The sequence below is a fragment of the Cyprinodon tularosa genome, unplaced genomic scaffold (genome assembly GCF_016077235.1).
Source record: "Cyprinodon tularosa strain WSP-4 unplaced genomic scaffold, ASM1607723v1 ctg958, whole genome shotgun sequence".
In the NCBI taxonomy this organism is placed as follows: domain Eukaryota; kingdom Metazoa; phylum Chordata; class Actinopteri; order Cyprinodontiformes; family Cyprinodontidae; genus Cyprinodon; species Cyprinodon tularosa.
The window spans coordinates 153,503-177,647 of record NW_024039738.1 but is presented as its reverse complement, the minus strand read 5'-3'; the positions used below and the strand labels follow the sequence as shown (position 1 = coordinate 177,647).

At 55.5% G+C, this 24,145-nt stretch overlaps 3 protein-coding genes and 1 long non-coding RNA gene across 7 annotated transcripts; 2 read left to right on the top strand and 2 right to left on the bottom strand.

Annotated features, from left to right (window-relative positions):
• Nucleotides 1–522: 522 nt before the first annotated feature.
• Nucleotides 523–2,125, bottom strand: LOC119776799 (collagen alpha-1(I) chain-like). Its single transcript, XM_038275398.1, has 6 exons — nt 2,105–2,125; nt 1,842–2,018; nt 1,521–1,787; nt 1,162–1,426; nt 874–1,067; nt 523–805 (listed from the first exon to the last, which is right to left on the bottom strand). Exons 1-6 carry the CDS (start codon nt 2,123–2,125, stop codon nt 668–670), a joined length of 1,062 nt encoding a protein of 353 aa, XP_038131326.1. The 3' UTR covers nt 523–667.
• Nucleotides 2,126–3,236: 1,111 nt separating this feature from the next.
• Nucleotides 3,237–20,466, top strand: ubtfl (upstream binding transcription factor, like). 4 transcript variants are annotated; one of them, XM_038275418.1, is made up of 20 exons: nt 3,237–3,405; nt 5,294–5,380; nt 5,454–5,629; nt 5,703–5,786; nt 5,866–6,021; nt 7,344–7,408; nt 7,763–7,883; nt 7,957–8,067; nt 8,138–8,265; nt 10,568–10,709; nt 10,787–10,828; nt 17,054–17,155; nt 17,242–17,400; nt 17,496–17,606; nt 19,070–19,149; nt 19,235–19,424; nt 19,502–19,549; nt 19,658–19,795; nt 19,869–19,973; nt 20,083–20,466. In XM_038275418.1, exons 2-20 carry the CDS (start codon nt 5,323–5,325, stop codon nt 20,152–20,154), a joined length of 2,088 nt encoding a protein of 695 aa, XP_038131346.1. In that variant the 5' UTR covers nt 3,237–3,405; nt 5,294–5,322; the 3' UTR covers nt 20,155–20,466. The 4 variants fall into 4 exon arrangements, with proteins under 4 accessions (XP_038131346.1, XP_038131343.1, XP_038131344.1 ...); XM_038275415.1 differs by having other exon boundaries at nt 17,496–17,624; XM_038275416.1 differs by having other exon boundaries at nt 5,264–5,380; nt 17,496–17,624.
• Nucleotides 3,304–6,436, bottom strand: LOC119776805 (translation initiation factor IF-2-like). The gene is made up of 2 exons (XM_038275420.1): nt 5,097–6,436; nt 3,304–5,062 (listed from the first exon to the last, which is right to left on the bottom strand). Exon 2 carries the CDS (start codon nt 4,224–4,226, stop codon nt 3,636–3,638), a length of 591 nt encoding a protein of 196 aa, XP_038131348.1. The 5' UTR covers nt 4,227–5,062; nt 5,097–6,436; the 3' UTR covers nt 3,304–3,635.
• On the top strand, nt 8,591–8,903 carry LOC119776806. The gene is made up of 3 exons (XR_005279829.1): nt 8,591–8,620; nt 8,732–8,832; nt 8,870–8,903. It is a non-coding gene; the product is annotated as an uncharacterized LOC119776806 (long non-coding RNA).
• Nucleotides 20,467–24,145: the final 3,679 nt, after the last annotated feature.

Genomic DNA, 24,145 nt, shown 5'->3' with positions numbered 1-24,145 from the left:
GTCCCCTGGTGGACAGGTTGCTCGCTGTCCCCTGGTGGACAGGTTCCCCGCTGTCCTCTGGTGGACAGGTTCTAGAGGTCCAAATGGACCCGCTGTCCCCTGGTGGACAGGTTCTAGAGGTCCAAATGGACCCGCTGTCCCCTGGTGGACATGTTCCCCGCTGTCCCCTGGTGGACAGGTTCTAGAGGTCGATATGGACCCACTGTCCCCTGGTGGACATGTTCCCCGCTGTCCCCTGGTGGACAGGTTCTAGAGGTCCAAATGGACCCGCTGTCCCCTGGTGGACAGGTTCTAGAAGTCCAAATGGACCTGCTGTCCCCTGGTGGACAGGTTCCCCGCTGTCCCCTGGTGGACAGGTTCTAGAAGTCCAAATGGACCTGCTGTCCCCTGGTGGACAGGTTCCCCGCTGTCCACTGGTTGACAGGTTGCTCGCTGTCCCCTGGTGGACAGGTTCCCCGCTGTCCCCTGGTGGACAGGTTCTAGAGGTCCAAATGGACCCACTGTCCCCTGGTGGACAGGTTCCTCACTGTCCCCTGGTGGACAGGTTCTAGATGTCCAAATGGACCCGCTGTCCCCTGGTGGACAGGTTGCTCGCTGTCCCCTGGTGGACAGGTTCCTCGCTGTCCCCTGGTGGACAGGTTCCCCGCTGTCCCCTGGTGGACAGCTTCTAGATGTCCAAATGGACCCGCTGTCCCCTGGTGGACAGGTTCCCCACTGTCCCCTGGTGGACAGGTTCTAGAGGTCCAAATGGACCCACTGTCCCCTGGTGGACAGGTTCTAGAGGTCCAAATGGACCCGCTGTCCCCTGGTGGACAGGTTCCCCGCTGTCCCCTGGTGGACAGGTTCTAGAGGTCCAAATGGACCCACTGTCCCCTGGTGGACAGGTTCTAGAGGTCCAAATGGACCCGCTGTCCCCTGGTGGACAGGTTCCCCGCTGTCCCCTGGTGGACAGGTTCTAGAGGTCCAAATGGACCCGCTGTCCCCTGGTGGACAGGTTCTAGAGGTCCAAATGGACCCGCTGTCCCCTGGTGGACAGCTTCTAGAGGTCCAAATGGACCCGCTGTCCCCTGGTGGACAGGTTCAAGAGGTCCAAATGGACCTGCTGTCCCCTGGTGGGCAGGTTCCCCGCTGTCCCCTGGTGGACAGGTTCCTCGCTGTCCCCTGGTGGACAGGTTCCCCGCTGTCCCCTGGTGGACAGGTTCCCCGCTGTCTCCTGGTGGACAGGTTCTAGAGGTCCAAATGGACCTGCTGTCCCCCGGTGGACAGGTTCAAGAGGTCCAAATGGACCTGCTGTCCCCTGGTGGACAGGTTGCTCGCTGTCCCCTGGTGGACAGGTTCCTCGCTGTCCCCTGGTGGACAGGTTCCCCGCTGTCCCCTGGTGGACAGGTTCTAGAGGTCCAAATGGACCCGCTGTCCCCTGGTGGACATGTTCCCCGCTGTCCCATGGTGGACAGGTTCTAGAGGTCCAAATGGACCCGCTGTCCCCTGGTGGACAGGTTTCCCGCTGTCCCCTGATGGACAGGTTCTAGAGGTCCAAATGGACCCGCTGTCCCCTGGTGGACAGGTTCTAGAGGTCCAAATGGACCCGCTGTCCCGTGGTGGACAGGTTCTAGATGTCCAAATGGACCCGCTGTCCCCTGGTGGACAGGTTCTAGATGTCCAAATGGACCCGTTGTCCCCTGGTGGACAGGTTCCCCGCTGTCCCCTGGTGGACAGGTTCTAGAGGTACAAATGGACCCGCTGTCCCGTGGTGGACAGGTTCCCCACTGTCCCCTGGTGGACAGGTTCTAGAGGTCCAAATGGACCCTGGTGGACAGGTTCCCCACTGTCCCCTGGTGGACAGGTTCCCCGCTGTCCCCTGGTGGACAGGTTCCCCGCTGTCCCGTGGTGGACAGGTTCCCCGCTGTCCCGTGGTGGACAGGTTCCCCGCTGTCCCCTGGTGGACAGGTTCTAGAGGTCCAAATGGACCCGCTGTCCCCTGGTGGACAGGTTCCCCGCTGTCCCCTGGTGGACAGGTTCTAGAGGTCCAAATGGACCCGCTGTCCCCTGGTGGACAGGTTTCCCGCTGTCCCCTGGTGGACAGGTTCTAGAGGTCCAAATGGACCCGCTGTCCCCTGGTGGACATGTTCCCCGCTGTCCCCTGGTGGACAGGTTCTAGAGGTCCAAATGGACCCGCTGTCCCCTGGTGGACAGGTTCTAGAGGTCCAAATGGACCCGCTGTCCCCTGGTGGACAGGTTCTAGAGGTCCAAATGCACCCGCTGTCCCGTGGTGGACAGGTTCTAGATGTCCAAATGGACCCGTTGTCCCCTGGTGGACAGGTTCCCCGCTGTCCCCTGGTGGACAGGTTCTAGAGGTACAAATGGACCCGCTGTCCCGTGGTGGACAGGTTCCCCACTGTCCCCTGGTGGACAGGTTCTAGAGGTCCAAATGGACCCGCTGTCCCCTGGTGGACAGGTTCCCCACTGTCCCGTGGTGGACAGGTTCCCCGCTGTCCCCTGGTGGACAGGTTCCCCACTGTCCCGTGGTGGACAGGTTCCCCGCTGTCCCGTGGTGGACAGGTTCCCCACTGTCCCCTGGTGGACATGTTCTAGAGGTCCAAATGGACCCGCTGTCCTCTGGTGGACAGGTTCCCCACTGTCCCGTGGTGGACAGGTTCCCCGCTGTCCCCTGGTGGACAGGTTCCCCGCTGTCCCCTGGTGGACAGGTTCCCCACTGTCCCGTGGTGGACAGGTTCCCCACTGTCCCCTGGTGGACAGGTTCTAGAGGTCCAAATGGACCCGCTGTCCCCTGGTGGACAGGTTCCCCGCTGTCCCGTGGTGGACAGGTTCCCCGCTGTCCCCTGGTGGACAGGTTCTAGATGTCCAAATGGACCCGCTGTCCCGTGGTGGACAGGTTCCCCACTGTCCCGTGGTGGACAGGTTCTAGATGTCCAAATGGACCCGCTGTCCCGTGGTGGACAGGTTCCCCACTGTCCCGTGGTGGACAGGTTCTAGATGTCCAAATGGACCCGCTGTCCCCTGGTGGACAGGTTCTAACGGCTTCCAGCAGCAGCGGCTCAGCGGGAGTTCAGTCCGGTTCCAGCCGCAGAGGAAGCCTCTACGGACCGGGACCAGAACCAGGCAGGGTTCCGGGCTGGCCGGTCCCCGCAGCGGGGCTCTCTCCGCTCCTCGCTCCGCGGCTCTGGTTTCATCCTCCGCCTTTGTCTCATGTTTTCTCCCGGAGGTCCTCCCCCTGCGGCGCGGGGCGGAGTTTCCTACCGAGGCAGACGCTCCTTTTGTCGGATTCGTTTGGAGTTGACTCCCCGGGTTTCACGGGTGAAAAACAGGCTCCTAGAAAGGCTCGGAACCGGCCGAACCGGGTCAGTTCTGAGCGGGACCCAACCGGGACTCCAGCAGAACCAGCAGGTAAGCGACCGGTTCGTGTTTTTAACGGATTCCTGCCTTTTTCTTCTCGCTTTTCCCCGAGTCCTCCGAGCATTCATGGCGGCTTGGCAGTGAGGCTTTCTGGGGGACCGAGGACGATCGGTCCCGCTGCGACCCCAAAGCGGCTCCTGGTTCCGAGCAGCGGCTCTATCCTAAGAGCAGAACCGCAGAAGGTCCGTCTGTGGGCCGCTTTAGACCCATTTCAGTTTATTTTAGAGGGGATTCATGAGGGAACCAGCGGGAAGAGAGCCGAGACTCTGCGGCCCTGCAGGCTCCTCTCTGCCGCCCCTTGCAGGCTCCTCTCTGCGGCCCCTTGCAGGCTCCTCTCTGCGGCCCCTTGCAGGCTCCTCTCTGCGGCCCCTTGCAGGCTCCTCTCTGCGGCCCCTTGCAGGCTCCTCTCTGCGGCCCCTTGCAGGCTCCTCTCTGCGGCCCCTTGCAGGCTCCTCTCTGCGGCCCTGCAGGCTCCTCTCTGCGGCCCCTTGCAGGCTCCTCTCTGCGGCCCCTTGCAGGCTCCTCTCTGCGGCCCCTTGCAGGCTCCTCTCTGCGGCCCCTTGCAGGCTCCTCTCTGCGGCCCCTTGCAGGCTCCTCTCTGCCGCCCCTTGCAGGCTCCTCTCTGCGGGCCCTGCAGGCTCCTCTCTGCGGCCCCTTGCAGGCTCCTCTCTGCGGCCCCTTGCAGGCTCCTCTCTGCGGCCCCTTGCAGGCTCCTCTCTGCGGCCCCTTGCAGGCTCCTCTCTGCGGCCCCTTGCAGGCTCCTCTCTGCGGGCCCTGCAGGCTCCTCTCTGCGGGCCCTGCAGGCTCCTCATTTATCGGTCCGCTCTGGTCCCTCTGAGCTGCCAGCGGGGCTCCGTGCTGACTCCTGTCGGAGGATAAACGCCATTACCGGGGCAGTCAGGACCAGGCGGCCCGCTCAATCCGCGGGGCCCCGGGCAGGCTCCTGAGAGCGGCCCCTGATGGCCCCCAGACTGTGGTGCAGTGCCGTGCCCAGCGGTGCCCAGGTCTACAGAAAGCCCAGATGGCTCCTCCTGGTTCCGGTCCCAGCGGTCCGGTCCGGTCCGGAGCGTAGCGGAGCTTCCAGCTGCTGCCGCTGCGGTCAGGCAGGAACAGCTGCGCTCTGTGCTGCCCCCTGCTGGCTGCGCTGGGGAGGGGCTGTCAGAGGAACCGCAGGGTTCTGAGGTTCTGGGGCCCACTGAGTTCATCCAAAGTTCTTCTTTTTTAAATATTGTGGCGGTTGGCAAACAACAATAGATGCATTTCCGCCATCTGCTGGTGTGGAGCAGAATGACACTCAGGAATTCAATCTGTTATAGAAATGTTTTATTTTCAGACATTAAAATATTATCCTGTAAATGTTACCTTCTGAAAAACTTCTAAATAATTCTATTTAACTTTTACTTAAATTTTGAATGAATTGCCGTCCTCATATTTCTTACATGACATGGTCAATAGTATCATCTCCCCCAGTGTTCCCATTGAGCGTTCCTGTTCCCCCAGTATAAACCAGTCTGACCAAACCTCTTCTAGTTCCCATTTCTCCATTTTTCTGTTGAATTTTATTAAATCCAACGCCCTTCTTTGCTTTTGCCATTTATACTTCATTTAACATGTTAACTTCAGATTTACTGAAATGAATAATTCAATCCTTTCCTGTATCTCCATTCTGCTGCTATCCAAACATTTATTATCAATCCCATCATATTTATCGTCCAGCTTTCTGACTGATTCTACTAATGATGAACTAGAATCTGATGTGAACGGCTTCCATAGCTGCTCATTTTAACACTGAATTCTATTAGATTATTTCTATTTAAAGTTGTTTTCATCAGAACCTCCTGATGTTCAGGCTCTCACAGCTTCCTGTGTTGTTGTGCAGAGCAGTGAGGCGCCGCCTTTGGCTGCAGGATGAACGGCAGCAGCAGCGTCTCTGCGGCCCAAAGTGTGCGGATCAAAGCCGAAGCAGGTAACGGAGCCAGGCGGGGGGGGGCGGGCTGAGCCGGGCGTGGCGGCGCCGTGACGCTCTTCTCCTTGTTTAGATGAGTGGACTAAGGATGACTGCCTGACCCTGCTGGAGCGGATCCGCAGCCTGTTGCCGGACGGAGACGCCATGAAGTATAAAACCACAGAGTCGCACTTCGACTGGGACAAGGTCCGCTTCGGCAGCTTCACCGGGGACATGTGCCGCCAGAAGTGGCTGAAGGTGTCCTCTGAGGTACCTCCAGAACCCGCTCCGCCCTCCGCTCAGCCTCTGGGTCTTTGCTCCTCACGCCTTCTCTGTGTTTCAGGTGCGAAAGTATCGAACGATGACGGAGCTCCTCGTGGACGCCATGGAGCTGGTGAAGAACCCGTACAAAGGCAAGAAGCTGAAGGTGAGTGGGCTCCTCGGCATGCAGACTGAACCCGGAGCGGGCGGAACGGGGCGGAGCCTGATGTCCCTCTGCTGTCCAGACCCACCCAGACTTCCCCAAGAAGCCGCTGACGCCCTACTTCCGCTTCTTCATGGAGAAACGGGCCAAATACGCCAAGATCCACCCCGAGATGAGCAACCTGGACCTGACCAAGATCCTCTCCAAGAAGTACAAGGAGCTGCCCGAAAAGAAAAAGGTTTGGACCGGAACCAGAACTCACCTGGTTCCTCTCTGACCCGTTCCCTCTTTCTGATCAGCTTCCTGTTTCTGATCAGCTTCCTGTTTCTGATCAGCTTCCTGTTTCTGATCAGCTTCCTGTCTGTGACCCATTTCCTGTTTCTGATCAGCTTCCTGTCTCTGACCCGTTTCCTGTCTCTGATCAGCTTCCTGTTTCTGATCAGCTTCCTGTTTCTGATCAGCTTCCTGTCTGTGACCCATTTCCTGTTTCTGATCAGCTTCCTGTCTCTGACCCGTTTCCTGTCTCTGATCAGCTTCCTGTTTCTGATCAGCTTCCTGTCTCTGACCCGTTTCCCGTCTCTGACCCGTTTCCTCTTTCTGATCAGATTCCTGTCTCTGACCGTTTCCTGTTTCTGACGGGCTTCCTGTTTCTGATCAGCTTCCTGTCTCTGACCCGTTTCCTCTTTCTGATCAGCTTCCTGTTTCTGTTCAGCTTCCTGTCTGACCCGTTTTCTCTTTCTGATCAGCTTCCTGTCTCTGACCCGCTTCCTGTCTCTGACCCGTTTCCTGTCTCTGACCCGTTTCCTGTCTCTGACCCGTTTCCTGTCTCTGACCCGTTTCCTCTTTCTGATCAGCTTCCTGTTTCTGATCAGCTTCCTGTCTGTGACCTATTTCCTGTTTGTGATCAGCTTCCTGTCTGTGACCCATTTCCTGTTTGTGATCAGCTTCCTGTCTGTGACCCATTTCCTGTTTGTGATCAGCTTCCTGTCTGACCCGTTTCCTGTTTCTGTTCAGCTTCCTGTCTCTGACCCGTTTTCCGTTTTCTGACCAGTTTCCTGTCTCTGATCAGCTTCCTGTTTCTGATCAGCTTCCTGTCTGACCCGTTTCCTGTTTCTGTTCAGCTTCCTGTCTCTGACCCGTTTCCCGTTTTCTAACCAGTTTCCTGTCTCTGATCAGCTTCCTGTCTGTGACCCATTTCCTGTCTCTGATCAGCTTCCTGTCTCTGATCAGTTTCCTGTCTCTGGTCAGCTTCCTGTCTGTGACCCATTTCCTGTCTCTGATCAGCTTCCTGTCTCTGATCAGCTTCCTGTCTGTGATCAGCTTCCTGTCTCTGATCAGCTTCCTGTCTGTGACCCATTTCCTGTTTTTGATCAGCTTCCTGTCTGTGACCCATTTCCTGTTTTTGATCAGCTTCCTGTCTGTGACCCATTTCCTGTTTTTGATCAGCTTCCTGTCTGTGACCCATTTCCTGTTTTTGATCAGCTTCCTGTCTCTGACCCGTTTCCTGTCACAATCAGCTTCCTGCTTCTGATCAGCTTCCTGTCTATTATTTTCTTGCAGCAAAAGTACATCACAGAGTTCCAGCAAGAGAAGGAGGAGTTTGAGAAGAACATGGCGCGCTTCAGGTGAGTTCCAGCTGCTGCTACCGGGCCCGTCCTGGCGCTCTGCTGCTGGTACCAGGTGCTCCACCGCTGGTACCAGTTGCTCCGCCGCTGGTACCAGTTGCTCCGCCGCTGGTACCAGGTGCTCCGCCGCTGGTACCAGTTGCTCCGCCGCTGGTACCAGTTGCTCCGCCGCTGGTACCAGGTGCTCCACCGCTGGTACCAGTTGCTCCACCGCTGGTACCAGTTGCTCCGCCGCTGGTACCGGGAGCTCTGCCGCTGGTACCAGGTGCTCCACCGCTGGTACCAGTTGCTCCGCCGCTGGTACCAGTTGCTCCGCCGCTGGTACCAGGCCCGGTAATGTCGGCTCGCCTGCAGGGAGGAGCATCCGGATCTTATGGAGGAGAGGAAGAAGTCGGACCTTCCAGAAAAACCCAAAACCCCGCAGCAGCTGTGGTACAACCATGAGAAGAAGGCCTACATGAAGCTGCACCCAGAGGTAGAACCACGCCGCCCGCCGGCTTGGTTCTGACCCGTCCGAGCGGATCAGAACCGTGTCTGTGTGTCTGCAGGTGAGCCAGAAGGAGCTGAAGGAGGTTCTGAGGAGGCAGTGGTCCCAGCTGTCCGACAAGCGCCGCCTGAAGTGGATCAGTAAGGCCCTGGAGCTGCAGAAGGACTACGAGGTAAACTAACCCCCAGGGGCCCCTGTGGCGGCGTGGGGGCCCGGTTCTGACCTCTGGGTTCTGTGTGCAGGACAGTATGAGGGTGTACCATGAAGCCCACCCAGACGCCAACTCAGAGGACCACGTCCGCTCCGTCCTCACCAAGGCTGAGAGACAGCTGAAGGACAAGTTCGATGGACGGCCCACCAAGCCTCCGCCGTGAGTCTGGATCAGAACCACCGGCTGTCAGGGCCCGGGTTCTGACCCGCTGCTACAGGGCCCGGGTTCTGACCCGCTGCTACAGGTCCCGGGTTCTGACCCGCTGCTACAGGGCCCGGGTTCTGACCCGCTGCTACAGGGCCCGGGTTCTGACCCGCTGCTACAGGGCCCGGGTTCTGACCCGCTGCTACAGATCCTGGGTTCTGACCCGCTGCTACAGATCCCGGGTTCTGACCCGCTGCTACAGGTCCCGGGTTCTATTGGGCTGCTACAGATCCTGGGTTCTGACGGGCTGCTACAGGTCCCGGGTTCTAATGGGCTGCTACAGGTCCCGGGTTCTAACGGGCTGCTACAGGTCCCGGGTTCTAACGGGTTCTGACCCGCTGCTACAGGTCCCAGGTTCTAACGGGTTCTGACCCGCTGCTACAGGTCCCGGGTTCTAACGGGTTCTGACCCGCTGCTACAGGTCCCGGGTTCTAACGGGTTCTGACCCGCTGCTACAGGTCCCGGGTTCTAACGGGTTCTGACCCGCTGCTACAGGTCCCGGGTTCTAACGGGCTGCTACAGGTCCCGGGTTCTAACGGGTTCTGACCCGCTGCTACAGGTCCCGGGTTCTAACGGGCTGCTACAGGTCCCGGGTTCTGACCCGCTGCTACAGGTCCCGGGTTCTAACGGGCTGCTACAGGTCCCGGGTTCTGACCCGCTGCTACAGGTCCCGGGTTCTAACGGGCTGCTACAGGTCCCGGGTTCTAACGGGTTCTGACCCGCTGCTACAGGTCCCGGGTTCTAACGGGCTGCTACAGATCCCGGGTTCTGACCCGCTGCTACAGGTCCCGGGTTCTAACGGGCTGCTACAGGTCCCGGGTTCTAACGGGCTGCTACAGGGCCCGGGTTCTGACCCGCTGCTACAGATCCCGGGTTCTGACCCGCTGCTACAGGTCCCGGGTTCTAATGGGCTGCTACAGGTCCCGGGTTCTAACGGGCTGCTACAGGTCCCGGGTTCTAACGGGTTCTGACCCGCTGCTACAGGTCCCAGGTTCTAACGGGTTCTGACCCGCTGCTACAGGTCCCGGGTTCTAACGGGTTCTGACCCGCTGCTACAGGTCCCGGGTTCTAACGGGCTGCTACAGGTCCCGGGTTCTAACGGGTTCTGACCCGCTGCTACAGGTCCCGGGTTCTAACGGGTTCTGACCCGCTGCTACAGGTCCCGGGTTCTAACGGGCTGCTACAGGTCCCGGGTTCTGACCCGCTGCTACAGGTCCCGGGTTCTAACGGGCTGCTACAGGTCCCGGGTTCTGACCCGCTGCTACAGGTCCCGGGTTCTAACGGGCTGCTACAGATCCCGGGTTCTGACCCGCTGCTACAGGTCCCGGGTTCTAACGGGCTGCTACAGGTCCCGGGTTCTAACGGGCTGCTACAGGTCCCGGGTTCTAACGGGCTGCTACAGATCCCGGGTTCTGACCCGCTGCTACAGGTCCCGGGTTCTAACGGGCTGCTACAGGTCCCGGGTTCTAACGGGCTGCTACAGGTCCCGGGTTTTAACGGGCTGCTACAGATCCCGGGTTCTGACCCGCTGCTACAGGTCCCGGGTTCTAACGGGCTGCTACAGGTCCCGGGTTCTAACGGGCTGCTACAGGTCCCGGGTTCTAACGGGCTGCTACAGGTCCCGGGTTCTAACGGGCTGCTACAGGTCCCGGGTTCTAACGGGCTGCTACAGGTCCCGGGTTTTAACGGGCTGCTACAGATCCCGGGTTCTGACCCGCTGCTACAGGTCCCGGGTTCTAACGGGCTGCTACAGGTCCCGGGTTCTAACGGGCTGCTACAGGTCCCGGGTTCTAACGGGCTGCTACAGATCCCGGGTTCTGACCCGCTGCTACAGGTCCCGGGTTCTAACGGGCTGCTACAGGTCCCGGGTTTTAACGGGCTGCTACAGATCCCGGGTTCTGACCCGCTGCTACAGGTCCCGGGTTCTAACGGGCTGCTACAGGTCCCGGGTTCTAACGGGCTGCTACAGGTCCCGGGTTTTAACGGGCTGCTACAGGTCCCGGGTTCTGACCCGCTGCTACAGGTCCCGGGTTCTAACGGGTTCTGACCCGCTGCTACAGGTCCCGGGTTCTAACGGGTTCTGACCCGCTGCTACAGGTCCCGGGTTCTGACCCGCTGCTACAGGTCCCGGGTTCTAACGGGTTCTGACCCGCTGCTACAGGTCCCGGGTTCTGACCCGCTGCTACAGGTCCCGGGTTCTAACGGGTTCTGACCCGCTGCTACAGGTCCCGGGTTCTAACGGGCCGTCTTCTTCCAGGAACGGCTACTCGCTGTACTGCGCTGAGCTGATGGTGAACATGAAGGACGTCCCCAGCACGGAGCGCATGGTGCTCTGCAGCAAGCAGTGGAAGATGCTGACCCAGAAGGAGAAGGACATGTTCCAGAAGCGCTGCGAGCAGGTGGGTATGCCCACCCCAACCCGCCCCGTCCGGCCCGATCCGGTTCGGCCCGGTCTAACTCAGCTTTCTGCCTGCAGAAAAAGAAGCAGTACGACATCGACCTGCAGCGCTTCCTGGAGGTAAGCCCCGCCCCCAAGCAGCTCCTAACCCAGGGTCTAACCAGGCCCCCAGACCAGAACCAGCTTATGCAAACTAAACCTAGAGCAGGACCAGAACCAAGGTCCCTCTAACTGCACTGTAGGATGGCTGGTTCCGGTACCGTGGCTCTACGCTGGCTTGAGGTTGAACCGGTTCTGAAAGTTCTGCTTGATTGGTCCCAGATGTTCTGATTCAGCACTGGGAACGGGTCCGGTACCGGGCCCCTAACATAAGGTCCAGTTGGGTCTGATATGGTCAACACTGGGACCGGATAGAAACGGTTCTACCGGGTCGTTTGCTCCAGCTGAGCCGGACTGGATCCGGACCGGAACCAGAACCGTTTCAAGGCAGCAACCTTAGAAATACTGGAACCATTTCTGACCAGAACCGGTTCTTCACTGACCGGTTCTTCTGGAAGGAACGTTACTCCCAGTTCCCAGTTTACTCCCAGTTCCCAGTTTACTCCCAGTTCCTTCCACAACCCAGAAGCTCTGAGCCATTAGAAGGAACTCCATCAACTGTCCATCAGATACTGTCCCCCCAGTTACTGTCCATCAGTTACTGTCCCCCCAGTTACTGTCCCCCCAGTTACTGTCCCCCCAGTTACTGTCCATCAGTAACTGTGCATCAGTTACTGTCCACCAGTTACTGTCCATCAGTTACTGTCCCCCCAGTTACTGTCCCCCCAGTTACTGTCCATCAGAAACTGTCCCCCCAGTTACTGTCCATCAGTTACTGTCCCCCCAGTTACTGTCCCCCCAGTTACTGTCCATCAGTAACTGTGCATCAGTTACTGTCCACCAGTTACTGTCCATCAGTTACTGTCCCCCCAGTTACTGTCCATCAGTTACTGTCCCCCCAGTTACTGTCCATCAGTTACTGTCCCCCCAGTTACTGTCCATCAGTAACTGTGCATCAGTTACTGTCCACCAGTTACTGTCCATCAGTTACTGTCCCCCCAGTTACTGTCCCCCCAGTTACTGTCCATCAGTTACTGTCCCCCCAGTTACTGTCCCCCCAGTTACTGTCCCCCCAGTTACTGTCCCCCCAGTTACTGTGCATCAGTTACTGTCCACCAGTTACTGTCCATCAGTTACTGTCCCCCCAGTTACTGTCCCCCCAGTTACTGTCCCCCCAGTTACTGTCCATCAGTAACTGTGCATCAGTTACTGTCCACCAGTTACTGTCCATCAGTTACTGTCCCCCCAGTTACTGTCCCCCCAGTTACTGTCCATCAGAAACTGTCCCCCCAGTTACTGTCCATCAGTTACTGTCCCCCCAGTTACTGTCCCCCCAGTTACTGTCCATCAGTAACTGTGCATCAGTTACTGTCCACCAGTTACTGTCCATCAGTTACTGTCCCCCCAGTTACTGTCCATCAGTTACTGTCCCCCCAGTTACTGTCCATCAGTTACTGTCCCCCCAGTTACTGTCCATCAGTAACTGTGCATCAGTTACTGTCCACCAGTTACTGTCCATCAGTTACTGTCCCCCCAGTTACTGTCCCCCCAGTTACTGTCCATCAGTTACTGTCCCCCCAGTTACTGTCCCCCCAGTTACTGTCCCCCCAGTTACTGTCCCCCCAGTTACTGTGCATCAGTTACTGTCCACCAGTTACTGTCCATCAGTTACTGTCCCCCCAGTTACTGTCCATCAGTTACTGTCCACCAGTTACTGTCCATCAGTTACTGTCCCCCCAGTTACTGTCCCCCTTAGTTACTGTCCATCAGAAACTGTCCCCCCAGTTACTGTCCATCAGTTACTGTCCCCCCAGTTACTGTCCCCCCAGTTACTGTCCCCCCAGTTACTGTCCATCAGTAACTGTGCATCAGTTACTGTCCACCAGTTACTGTCCATCAGTTACTGTCCCCCCAGTTACTGTCCATCAGTTACTGTCCCACCAGTTACTGTCCATCAGTTACTGTCCCCCCAGTTACTGTCCCCCCAGTTACTGTCCATCAGTAACTGTGCATCAGTTACTGTCCACCAGTTACTGTCCATCAGTTACTGTCCCCCCAGTTACTGTCCCCCCAGTTACTGTCCATCAGAAACTGTCCCCCCAGTTACTGTCCATCAGTTACTGTCCCCCCAGTTACTGTCCATCAGTTACTGTCCCCCCAGTTACTGTCCAATCAGTTACTGTCCCATCAGTTACTGTCCCCTCCATTACTGTCCCCCTTGTTACTGTCCACCTTGTTACTGTCCATCAGAAACTGTCCCCCCAGTTACTGTCCATCAGTTACTGTCCCACCAGTTACTGTCCTCCCAGTTACTGCCCCCCCAGTTACTGTCCCCCCAGTTACTGTCCATCAGTTACTGTCCCCTTGTTACTGTCCATCAGAAACTGTCCCCCCAGTTACTGTCCATCAGTTACTGTCCCCTTGTTACTGTCCATCAGAAACTGTCCCCCCAGTTACTGTCCATCAGTTACTGTCCCACCAGTTACTGTCCTCCCAGTTACTGCCCCCCCAGTTACTGTCCCCCCAGTTACTGTCCATCAGTTACTGTCCATCAGAAACTGTCCCCCCAGTTACTGTCCATCAGTTACTGTCCCCTTGTTACTGTCCATCAGAAACTGTCCCCCCAGTTACTGTCCATCAGTTACTGTCCCACCAGTTACTGTCCTCCCAGTTACTGCCCCCCCAGTTACTGTCCCCCCAGTTACTGTCCATCAGTTACTGTCCCCTTGTTACTGTCCATCAGAAACTGTCCCCCCAGTTACTGTCCATCAGTTACTGTCCATCAGTTATTGTCCCCCTTGTTACTGTCCATCAGAAACTGTCCCCCCAGTTACTGTCCATCAGAAACTGTCCCCCCAGTTACTGTCCATCAGTTACTGTCCCACCAGTTACTGTCCTCCCAGTTACTGCCCCCCCAGTTACTGTCCATCAGTTACTGTCCCCTTGTTACTGTCCATCAGAAACTGTCCCCCCAGTTACTGTCCATCAGTTACTGTCCCCTTGTTACTGTCCATCAGAAACTGTCCCCCCAGTTACTGTCCCCTTGTTACTGTCCATCAGAAACTGTCCCCCCAGTTACTGTCCATCAGTTACTGTCCCACCAGTTACTGTCCTCCCAGTTACTGCCCCCCCAGTTACTGTCCCCCCAGTTACTGTCCATCAGTTACTGTCCCCTTGTTACTGTCCATCAGAAACTGTCCCCCCAGTTACTGTCCATCAGTTACTGTCCCCTTGTTACTGTCCATCAGAAACTGTCCCCCCAGTTACTGTCCTCCCAGTTACTGCCCCCCCAGTTACTGTCCATTAGTTACTGTCCATCAGTTACTGTCCCCTCCGTTACTGTCCCCTCCGTTACTGTCCCCCCGTTACTGTCCATCAGAAACTGTCCCCCCAGTTACTGTCCATCAGAAACTGTCCCCCCAGTTACTGTCAATCAGTTACTGTCCCATCAGTTACTGTCCTCCCAGTTACTGTCCCCCCAGTTACTATCCCCCCAGTTACTGTCCATCAGTTACTGTCCATCAGTTATTGTCCCCCTTGTTACTGTCCACCTTGTTACTGTCCATCAGAAACTGTCCCCCCAGTTACTGTCCATCAGTTACTGTCCCACCAGTTACTGTCCTCCCAGTTACTGCCCCCCCAGTTACTGTCCCCCCAGTTACTGTCCATCAGTTACTGTCCCCTTGTTACTGTCCATCAGAAACTGTCCCCCCAGTTACTGTCCATCAGTTACTGTCCCCTTGTTACTGTCCATCAGAAACTGTCCCCCCAGTTACTGTCCATCAGTTACTGTCCCACCAGTTACTGTCCTCCCAGTTACTGCCCCCCCAGTTACTGTCCCCCCAGTTACTGTCCATCAGTTACTGTCCCCTTGTTACTGTCCATCAGAAACTGTCCCCCCAGTTACTGTCCATCAGTTACTGTCCCCTTGTTACTGTCCATCAGAAACTGTCCCCCCAGTTACTGTCCTCCCAGTTACTGTCCCCCCAGTTACTGTCCATTAGTTACTGTCCATCAGTTACTGTCCCCTCCGTTACTGTCCCCTCCGTTACTGTCCCCGCGTTACTGTCCATCAGAAACTGTCCCCCCAGTTACTGTCCATCAGTTACTGTCCCCTTGTTACTGTCCATCAGAAACTGTCCCCCCAGTTACTGTCCTCCCAGTTACTGCCCCCCCAGTTACTGTCCATTAGTTACTGTCCATCAGTTACTGTCCCCTCCGTTACTGTCCCCTCCGTTACTGTCCCCTCCGTTACTGTCCCCCCGTTACTGTCCATCAGAAACTGTCCCCCCAGTTACTTACCATCAGTTACTGCCCCCCATTATTGTCCATTAGTTACTGCCCCCCCATTACTGTCCCCCTTGTTACTGTCCCCTCCGTTACTGTCCCCCTTGTTACTGTCCATCAGAAACTGTCCCCCCAGTTACTGTCCATCAGAAACTGTCCCCCCAGTTACTGTCAATCAGTTACTGTCCCATCAGTTACTGTCCTCCCAGTTACTGTCCCCCCAGTTACTATCCCCCCAGTTACTGTCCATCAGTTACTGTCCATCAGTTATTGTCCCCCTTGTTACTGTCCACCTTGTTACTGTCCATCAGAAACTGTCCCCCCCAGTTACTGTCCATCAGTTACTGTCCCACCAGTTACTGTCCTCCCAGTTACTGCCCCCCCAGTTACTGTCCCCCCAGTTACTGTCCATCAGTTACTGTCCCCTTGTTACTGTCCATCAGAAACTGTCCCCCCAGTTACTGTCCATCAGTTACTGTCCCCTTGTTACTGTCCATCAGAAACTGTCCCCCCAGTTACTGTCCATCAGTTACTGTCCCACCAGTTACTGTCCTCCCAGTTACTGCCCCCCCAGTTACTGTCCCCCCAGTTACTGTCCATCAGTTACTGTCCCCTTGTTACTGTCCATCAGAAACTGTCCCCCCAGTTACTGTCCATCAGTTACTGTCCCCTTGTTACTGTCCATCAGAAACTGTCCCCCCAGTTACTGTCCTCCCAGTTACTGTCCCCCCAGTTACTGTCCATTAGTTACTGTCCATCAGTTACTGTCCCCTCCGTTACTGTCCCCTCCGTTACTGTCCCCTCCGTTACTGTCCCCCCGTTACTGTCCATCAGAAACTGTCCCCCCAGTTACTTACCATCAGTTACTGCCCCCCATTATTGTCCATTAGTTACTGCCCCCCCATTACTGTCCCCCTTGTTACTGTCCCCTCCGTTACTGTCCCCCTTGTTACTGTCCATCAGAAACTGTCCCCCCAGTTACTGTCCATCAGAAACTGTCCCCCCAGTTACTGTCAATCAGTTACTGTCCCATCAGTTACTGTCCTCCCAGTTACTGTCCCCCCAGTTACTATCCCCCAAGTTACTGTCCATCAGTTACTGTCCATCAGTTATTGTCCCCCTTGTTACTGTCCATCAGAAACTGTCCCCCCAGTTACTGTCCATCAGTTACTGTCCCCCCAGTTACTGTCCATCAGTTACTGTCCCATCAGTTACTGTCCTCCCAGTTACTGTCCCCCCAGTTACTGTCCATTAGTTACTGTCCCCTCCGTTACTGTCCATTAGTTACTGTCCATCAGTTACTGTCCCCTCCCTTACTGTCCATCAGAAACTGTCCACCCAGTTACTGTCCATCAGTTACTGCCCCCCATTATTGTCCATTAGTTACTGCCCCCCATTACTGTCCCCCTTGTTACTGTCCCCCCGTTACTGTCCATTAGTTACTGTCCATCAGTTACTGTCCCCTCCGTTACTGTCCCCCTTGTTACTGTCCATCAGTTACTGTCTCCCTTGTTACTGTCCATTAGTTACTGCCCCCCCCATTACTGTCCATCAGAAACTGTCCCCCCAGTTACTGTCCATCAGTTACTGTCCCCCTTGTTACTGTCCATTAGTTACTGCCCCCCCCCCATTACTGTCCATCAGAAACTGTCCCCCCAGTTACTGTCCATCAGTTAATGTCCCCCCAGTTACTTTCCATCAGTTACTGTCCCTCTCGTTACTGTCCCCCCAGATACTGTCCATTAGTTACTGTCCCCCCCAGTTACTGTCCCCACATTACATTCCCCCTAGTTAATGTCCCCCCATCACCGTCCCCCATTACCGTCCATCAGTTGCTGTCTACCAGTTTCAGTCCCCCCAGTTACTGTCTGTTACTCCCAGTCCTCCCATTACTCCCAGCCTGTAGTGAGCAGCTGGTAGACTTCAGTTTGGTGTTCAGAGTTCTAACTTGTGTATCAGAGCCTTCCTGAGGAGGAGCGCGAGCGAGTCCTATCAGAGGAGAAAATGGGCGGGTCCAAGTTGAATGTGTCTCAACACAGAGCAAAGTCTCCATCACTGAAGGTACAATGTGTTCTACCATTACTCTCCTGAGCTGGTGTCTTTACCGTAGAACCTACTCAGACTTCCAGATGTTTGCGTTGTTTTAGGAGCGCAGTCGAGAGCCCGAGCTGGAGACCTGGATACCTGCCGGATCACCCAAAGACAGACGAGACGGAAAGAAGACAGTGAAGCTTCCAGAGACGCCAAAAACCGCTGAGGAGATGTGGCAGCATAGTGTGATAGGAGACTACATGGCCAAGTATAGAGTGAGTCCCTGTGGCCTTATGTCACTTGACAAGGGGGTGGGGGCTTTGTGGCTTCCTGCATTAAAAGGTTTGGGGTCATGTGCACGGCCTTACAGAGCGACCGCAGGAAGGCGCAAGCAGCTATGGACGCGGCCTGGAGGTCTATGGAGAAGAAGGAGAAAATTCCCTGGATTAAGAAGGCGGCAGAGGACCAGAAGCGTTACGAGGTTCAGTACCAGTCTGTGGTCAGTGAGCCACACCCACCCCACCCACTACCCAGACCCCCTCACACCCACTGCTGATCATTTTCCACCTGCCGTTGTACACTAGACGCACTAAACCCTACCCACCCCCCCACTGACCCACTCTTTGATCTTAATCCTGGCTGCTCAGAACAAAGCATGTTCTGTAGGTCACGCTATGCAGCTTTTATAAAATCTTCAGGTTTCTGGCCTTCTTAGAGGTTCAGAATCTCTGGTCCAACAGCCCAAAGTTCTGTTCTGTCTTTACTTAAGGAGCTTTGATCACATCCAGATGTGAATGAATTCAGTTAGCGAAGGATTTCTCTCTCTGATCTCTGGGATAAAGCAGTTTATCGTCAGCGTATTGCCGTACTAAAGCAGTTTATCGCCAGCGTATTGCAGTGCTAAAGCAGTTTATCGTCAGCGTATTGCATTGCTAAAGCAGTTTATCGTCAGCGTATTGCCGTACTAAAGCAGTTTATCGTCAGCATATTGCCGTTCTAAAGCAGTTTGTCGTCAGCGTATTGCAGTGCTAAAGCAGTTTATCTTCAGCGTATTGCCATTCTAAAGCAGTTTATCTTCAGCGTATTGCCGTTCTAAAGCAGTTTATCGTCAGCGTATTGCCGTTCTAAAGCAGTTAATCGTCAGCGTATTGCCGTACTAAAGCAGTTTGTCGTCAGCGTATTGCCGTTCTAAAGCAGTTTGTCGTCAGCGTATTGCAGTGCTAAAGCAGTTTGTCGTCAGCGTATTGCCGTTCTAAAGCAGTTTGTCGTCAGCGTATTGCCGTTCTAAAGCAGTTTGTCGTCAGCGTATTGCCGTGCTAAAGCAGTTTGTCGTCAGCGTATTGCAGTGCTAAAGCAGTTTGTCGTCAGCGTATTGCAGTGCTAAAGCAGTTTGTCGTCAGCGTATCGCCGTGCTAAAGCAGTTTGTCGTCAGCGTATCGCAGTGCTAAAGCAGTTTGTCGTCAGCGTATCGCAGTGCTAAAGCAGTTTGTCGTCAGCGTATCGCAGTGCTAAAGCAGTTTGTCGTCAGCGTATCGCAGTGCTAAAGCAGTTTGTCGTCAGCGTATCGCCGTGCTAAAGCAGTTTGTTGTCAGCGTATTGCAGTGCTAAAGCAGTTTGTCGTCAGCGTATTGCAGTGCTAAAGCAGTTTGTCGTCAGCGTATTGCAGTGCTAAAGCAGTTTGTCGTCAGCGTATCGCAGTGCTAAAGCAGTTTGTCGTCAGCGTATTGCAGTGCTAAAGCAGTTTGTCGTCAGCGTATCGCAGTGCTAAAGCAGTTTGTCGTCAGCGTATCGCAGTGCTAAAGCAGTTTGTCGTCAGCGTATTGCCGTACTACCTTAGGATAAGGTCCAGTCTCAGCGGGGGGGGGGGGGCTGCTCCTCCACTCTCTCCACCTCTGTGCTCCACTCTAGTGGTGGTGAGTTGCACTGACTCTTGGTGTCCTGCAGAGGGAGCTGTTGGAGATGCGAACACCGGCTGCAGGTCAGAGGAAACCCAAGTTTGATGGGGAACCCAAGAAGCCCCCAGTGTGAGTTTGACCTTTTCGTTCTAATACTTGGCTTAGTGGGTCGGTTCCAGGCAGGTTCTACAGACCACCAAACTCTGACCCACAGGAGCGGGTATCAGATGTTCTCCCAGGAGCTGCTGACAAACGGAGAGCTGAACCACTTCAGCCTGAAGGAGCGCATGGTGGAGATCGGGAAAAGGTGGCAGAAGCTGAGCCAGAGTCAGAAGGACAAGTACAAGAAGCTGGTTGAGGAGCAGCAGGTGGAGTACAAGGTGGAACTGGAGGCCTGGGTTAAGGTGAGCCAATGGGAGAGTAAATAGGGAGTGATGTCACGGCTGGCCTTCTGTCTGACTGGCTTCTCCTGGTCCCTCAGTCGCTTTCCCCTCAGGATCGAGCCATCTACAAGGAGTTCTCCTCCTCGGTGAGTCCGCCTGGGTCCAGACCGCCCGGGTCTAGACCGCCCTCCTGGGCTCGCCTTTCCTGTCCCCTCAGGTCGCCTGGTGCTATTCAACTTGTCTCTTGTTGGCAGAAACGGCGCAGCACCACCAAGGCCACCAGCAGTCCCGTGGCTAAGGTCCACGTAACAGCCAAGGGGAAGGCAGGAGGCTCAAGAGCGGTGAATCCAGGGGTCGGAGTGGGTAGGAGGGCCATGGCGTACCGCGCTAAGGTAGGACGCTGTGAACCCTGGGTAACGTCTGTCAGGAGATCAGGCAGCTTCTGAGTGTTTGCTGACTCTTCAGAAGGACATGTCTGACTCTGACGAAGAGGAGGAGAAGAGCAACTCCTCGGACTCTGATGAAGATGATGAAACATCAGGAAGCACCGACAGCGAGGACGAAGATGAGGTGATGCTAATGCTAACCCCTATAAGCTCTGCCCACGTAGAACCAAGGGAACTATGAAGATTTGGTTACCATGGCGACCTTTTCGTGTTCTTTCTGTTTCTGTGTGCAGAACGATGATGAGGAGGAGGATGACGACGATCAGTCCTCCTCCGAGGAATCTAGTGAGTTGGACTCGGATTAGCTCGGCCCCTCCTTCCTGTCGAAGAGGACCGGCTGTGCAGGCCACGCCCCCTGTCCTGCCAATCATCCAGGCTTACCAACGAGAGGCCGCGCCGTCCTTAGTGGGCGGAGCATTTTGTTACACGCGTTTCCGTTTCGGTCGACTGTTGGTCTTTATCTGACGGACGCTTTTTAGTCAATTACAACTTCCTGTTTGTTTATTAACCTGGGAAGGGGGAGGGGTTCCTACATATCCAGAGGAGGGGGCGGAGTCTGTCACCCCTGGGGGAGGAGTCAGGAAAGGAGAAACGAAAATAAATGCACTTTTTCCAAACTGTCTGGTTTCATTGTGTGACATCATGGTGACATCACAGCAGCATTTAACTGAGACCAAGTGGGTTAGGGATACGATGGTTCTGAGGTAGCCTGGGTGGTCCTCAGAGTCCAGGGGGACAGGAAGCAGCTCAGAGTCCGCTGCCAGGGGGACAGGAAGGAGCTCAGAGTCCGCTGCCAGGGGGACAGGAAGGAGCTCAGAGTCCGCTGCCAGGGCGACAGGAAGGAGCTCAGAGTCCGCTGCCAGGGGGACAGGAAGCAGCTCAGAGTCCGCTGCCAGGGGGACAGGGAGCAGCTCAGAGTCCGCTGCCAGGGGGACAGAAAGCAGCTCAGAGTCCGCTGCCAGGGGGACAGGAAGCAGCTCAGAGTTCGCTGCCAGGGGGACAGGAAGGAGCTCAGAGTCCGCTGCCAGGGGGACAGGAAGGAGCTCAGAGTCCGCTGCCAGGGGGACAGGAAGCAGCTCAGAGTCCGCTGCCAGGGGGACAGGAAGGAGCTCAGAGTCCGCTGCCAGGGGGACAGGAAGCAGCTCAGAGTCCGCTGCCAGGGGGACAGGGAGCAGCTCAGAGTCCGCTGCCAGGGGGACAGGAAGGAGCTCAGAGTCCGCTGCCAGGGGGACAGGAAGGAGCTCAGAGTCCGCTGCCAGGGGGACAGGAAGCAGCTCAGAGTCCGCTGCCAGGGGGACAGGAAGGAGCTCAGAGTTCGCTGCCAGGGGGACAGAAAGCAGCTCAGAGTCCGCTGCCAGGGGGACAGGAAGGAGCTCAGAGTTCGCTGCCAGGGGGACAGAAAGCAGCTCAGAGTCCGCTGCCAGGGGGACAGGAAGGAGCTCAGAGTCCGCTGCCAGGGGGACAGGAAGGAGCTCAGAGTCCGCTGCCAGGGGGACAGAAAGCAGCTCAGAGTCCGCTGCCAGGGGGACAGGAAGGAGCTCAGAGTCCGCTGCCAGGGGGACAGGAAGGAGCTCAGAGTCCGCTGCCAGGGGGACAGGAAGCAGCTCAGAGTCCGCTGCCAGGGGGACAGGGAGCAGCTCAGAGTCCGCTGCCAGGGGGACAGGAAGGAGCTCAGAGTCCGCTGCCAGGGGGACAGGAAGGAGCTCAGAGTCCGCTGCCAGGGGGACAGGAAGCAGCTCAGAGTCCGCTGCCAGGGGGACAGGAAGGAGCTCAGAGTCCGCTGCCAGGGGGACAGGAAGCAGCTCAGAGTCCGCTGCCAGGGGGACAGGAAGGAGCTCAGAGTCCGCTGCCAGGGGGACAGGAAGCAGCTCAAAGTCCGCTGCCAGGGCGACAGGAAGGAGCTCAGAGTCCGCTGCCAGGGGGACAGGAAGGAGCTCAGAGTCCGCTGCCAGGGGGACAGGAAGCAGCTCAGAGTCCGCTGCCAGGGGGACAGGAAGGATGAGGCTCAAAGAGCTGAGTTACAAATGTTGATAGGAAACCATCAGTCCATCATGTCAACAATCATCCTCATCATCAGTGGATGAACAAATGAAAGGATGTTTGGACTAAAGTAATATACCATAATCTAAATCTGACAGTATTTAGTGACATAAATAATTGGAGAGGCTCAGGTTATCCTGGGCTATCGCTACAGCTAAGCTGCAGATCCCCAAAGCGGATGTGTTTTACTTTGTTAGGAAAGGAGAAACGAAAATAAATGCACTTTTTCCAAACTGTCTGGTTTCATTGTGTGACATCATGGTGACATCACAGCAGCATTTAACTGAGACCAAGTGGGTTAGGGATACGATGGTTCTGAGGTAGCCTGGGTGGTCCTCAGAGTCCAGGGGGACAGGAAGCAGCTCAGAGTCCGCTGCCAGGGGGACAGGAAGGAGCTCAGAGTCCGCTGCCAGGGGGACAGGAAGGAGCTCAGAGTCCGCTGCCAGGGCGACAGGAAGGAGCTCAGAGTCCGCTGCCAGGGGGACAGGAAGCAGCTCAGAGTCCGCTGCCAGGGGGACAGGAAGGATGAGGCTCAAAGAGCTGAGTTAGGGATACGATGGTTCTGAGGTAGCCTGGGTGGTCCTCAGAGTCCAGGGGGACAGGAAGCAGCTCAGAGTCCGCTGCCAGGGGGACAGGAAGGAGCTCAGAGTTCGCTGCCAGGGGGACAGGAAGCAGCTCAGAGTCCGCTGCCAGGGGGACAGGAAGGAGCTCAGAGTCCGCTGCCAGGGGGACAGGAAGCAGCTCAAAGTCCGCTGCCAGGGGGACAGGAAGGAGCTCAGAGTCCGCTGCCAGGGGGACAGGAAGGAGCTCAGAGTCCGCTGCCAGGGGGACAGGAAGCAGCTCAGAGTCCGCTGCCAGGGGGACAGGAAGGATGAGGCTCAAAGAGCTGAGTTACAAATGTTGATAGGAAACCATCAGTCCATCATGTCAACAATCATCCTCATCATCAGTGGATGAACAAATGAAAGGATGTTTGGACTAAAGTAATATACCATAATCTAAATCTGACAGTATTTAGTGACATAAATAATTGGAGAGGCTCAGGTTATCCTGGGCTATCGCTACAGCTAAGCTGCAGATCCCCAAAGCGGATGTGTTTTACTTTGTTAGCGCGTCTCTCTTCCTGTCAGACCCATGAAATTGCTGCTCTAAAATAGACCTGGGCTCTATCTCAGAGCTACGCTGCCCCCTGCAGGAAATCAGCCCCATTGACTCTCAATCAGCGCTAAACGCCACCACCTCTAAATGCCTTGATGCTCAATACCAATTTTTTGCGAAATCCGATTTTTTTTTGCTTTGTCGTTCATATTTGCAAATATATGCGACTTGTATGTGATCTCCTGTGTGAACTGCAGTCATACAATGAAAATATCCCGCATGCGCAGTAGAGGACGCAATGATGTCACAGGCCAGCCTGCTTCATGTTTATGGAAGTAAACATGGATGGTAGCGCCGGCGCGCATCTAGTGATCTTTTTCAACCATAAAACCTCAATCTTTTCTAGATGGTTAAACATAAATACTACCCTCTGCATCATCGTCTGCCATGGTGTGACGATAATGCAGAGAGCAGTATTTATGTTTAACCATCTTGCAAAGATTGAGAATAGTGACCTTTGTCAGGTATTAATGGCGTTCACGTCGGATGAATGCGACCTGGCCACTCAGACACAGGTCGCATTTAAAAAGATCAGATCCTTATCGGAGTTAGGACCTAAGAGCCAGGCAGCCTGGGAAAATCCGATCTGAGTTGTTTAGACTGTCACGAAAAGATCACATCCAGGTTGCATGTGGGCCAAAAAATTGGATTTGGGTCACTGTAGGCTGCAGTGTGAACGTAGCTTATGGCACCATTTTCTGTGGCACCGGGCACTAAACTGGATTCTTTGATTTCTGGCCTTTAGACGGCTGGAGGACATAGGGACCCCTTTTTCATCATTCTGCTTCATTCTATCTCTGTAGTTCTGCTGCTATAGGCTTAGACTGCTGGAGGACATAGGGACCCCTTTTTCATCATTCTGCTTCATTCTATCTCTGTAGTTCTGCTGCTATAGGCTTAGACTGCTGGAGGACATAGGGACCCCTTTTCATCATTCTGCTTCATTCTATCTCTGTAGTTCTGCTGCTATAGGCTTAGACTGCTGGAGGACATAGGGACCCCTTTTTCATCATTCTGCTTCATTCTATCTCTGTAGTTCTGCTGCTATAGGCTTAGACTGCTGGAGGACATAGGGACCCCTTTTTCATCATTCTGCTT

Coding starts and splice junctions, on each gene's coding strand:
- LOC119776799 (XM_038275398.1), bottom strand. CDS start 2,125: ATGTCCACCAGGGGACAGCGG. Junction 1,788..1,841: donor CAGGGGACAGCGGGGAACCT/GTCCACCAGGGG, acceptor TTGGACCTCTAG/AACCTGTCCACCAGGGGACA. Junction 1,427..1,520: donor CATTTGGACCTCTAGAACCT/GTCCATCAGGGG, acceptor AGCGGGGAACAT/GTCCACCAGGGGACAGCGGG.
- LOC119776805 (XM_038275420.1), bottom strand. CDS start 4,226: ATGAGGAGCCTGCAGGGCCCGCAGAGAGGAGCCTGCAGGGCCCGCAGA.
- ubtfl (XM_038275415.1), top strand. CDS start 5,323: ATGAACGGCAGCAGCAGCGTCTCTGCGGCCCAAAGTGTGCGGATCAAA. Junction 7,884..7,956: donor ACATGAAGCTGCACCCAGAG/GTAGAACCACGC, acceptor GTGTGTCTGCAG/GTGAGCCAGAAGGAGCTGAA. Junction 8,266..10,567: donor CGGCCCACCAAGCCTCCGCC/GTGAGTCTGGAT, acceptor GTCTTCTTCCAG/GAACGGCTACTCGCTGTACT.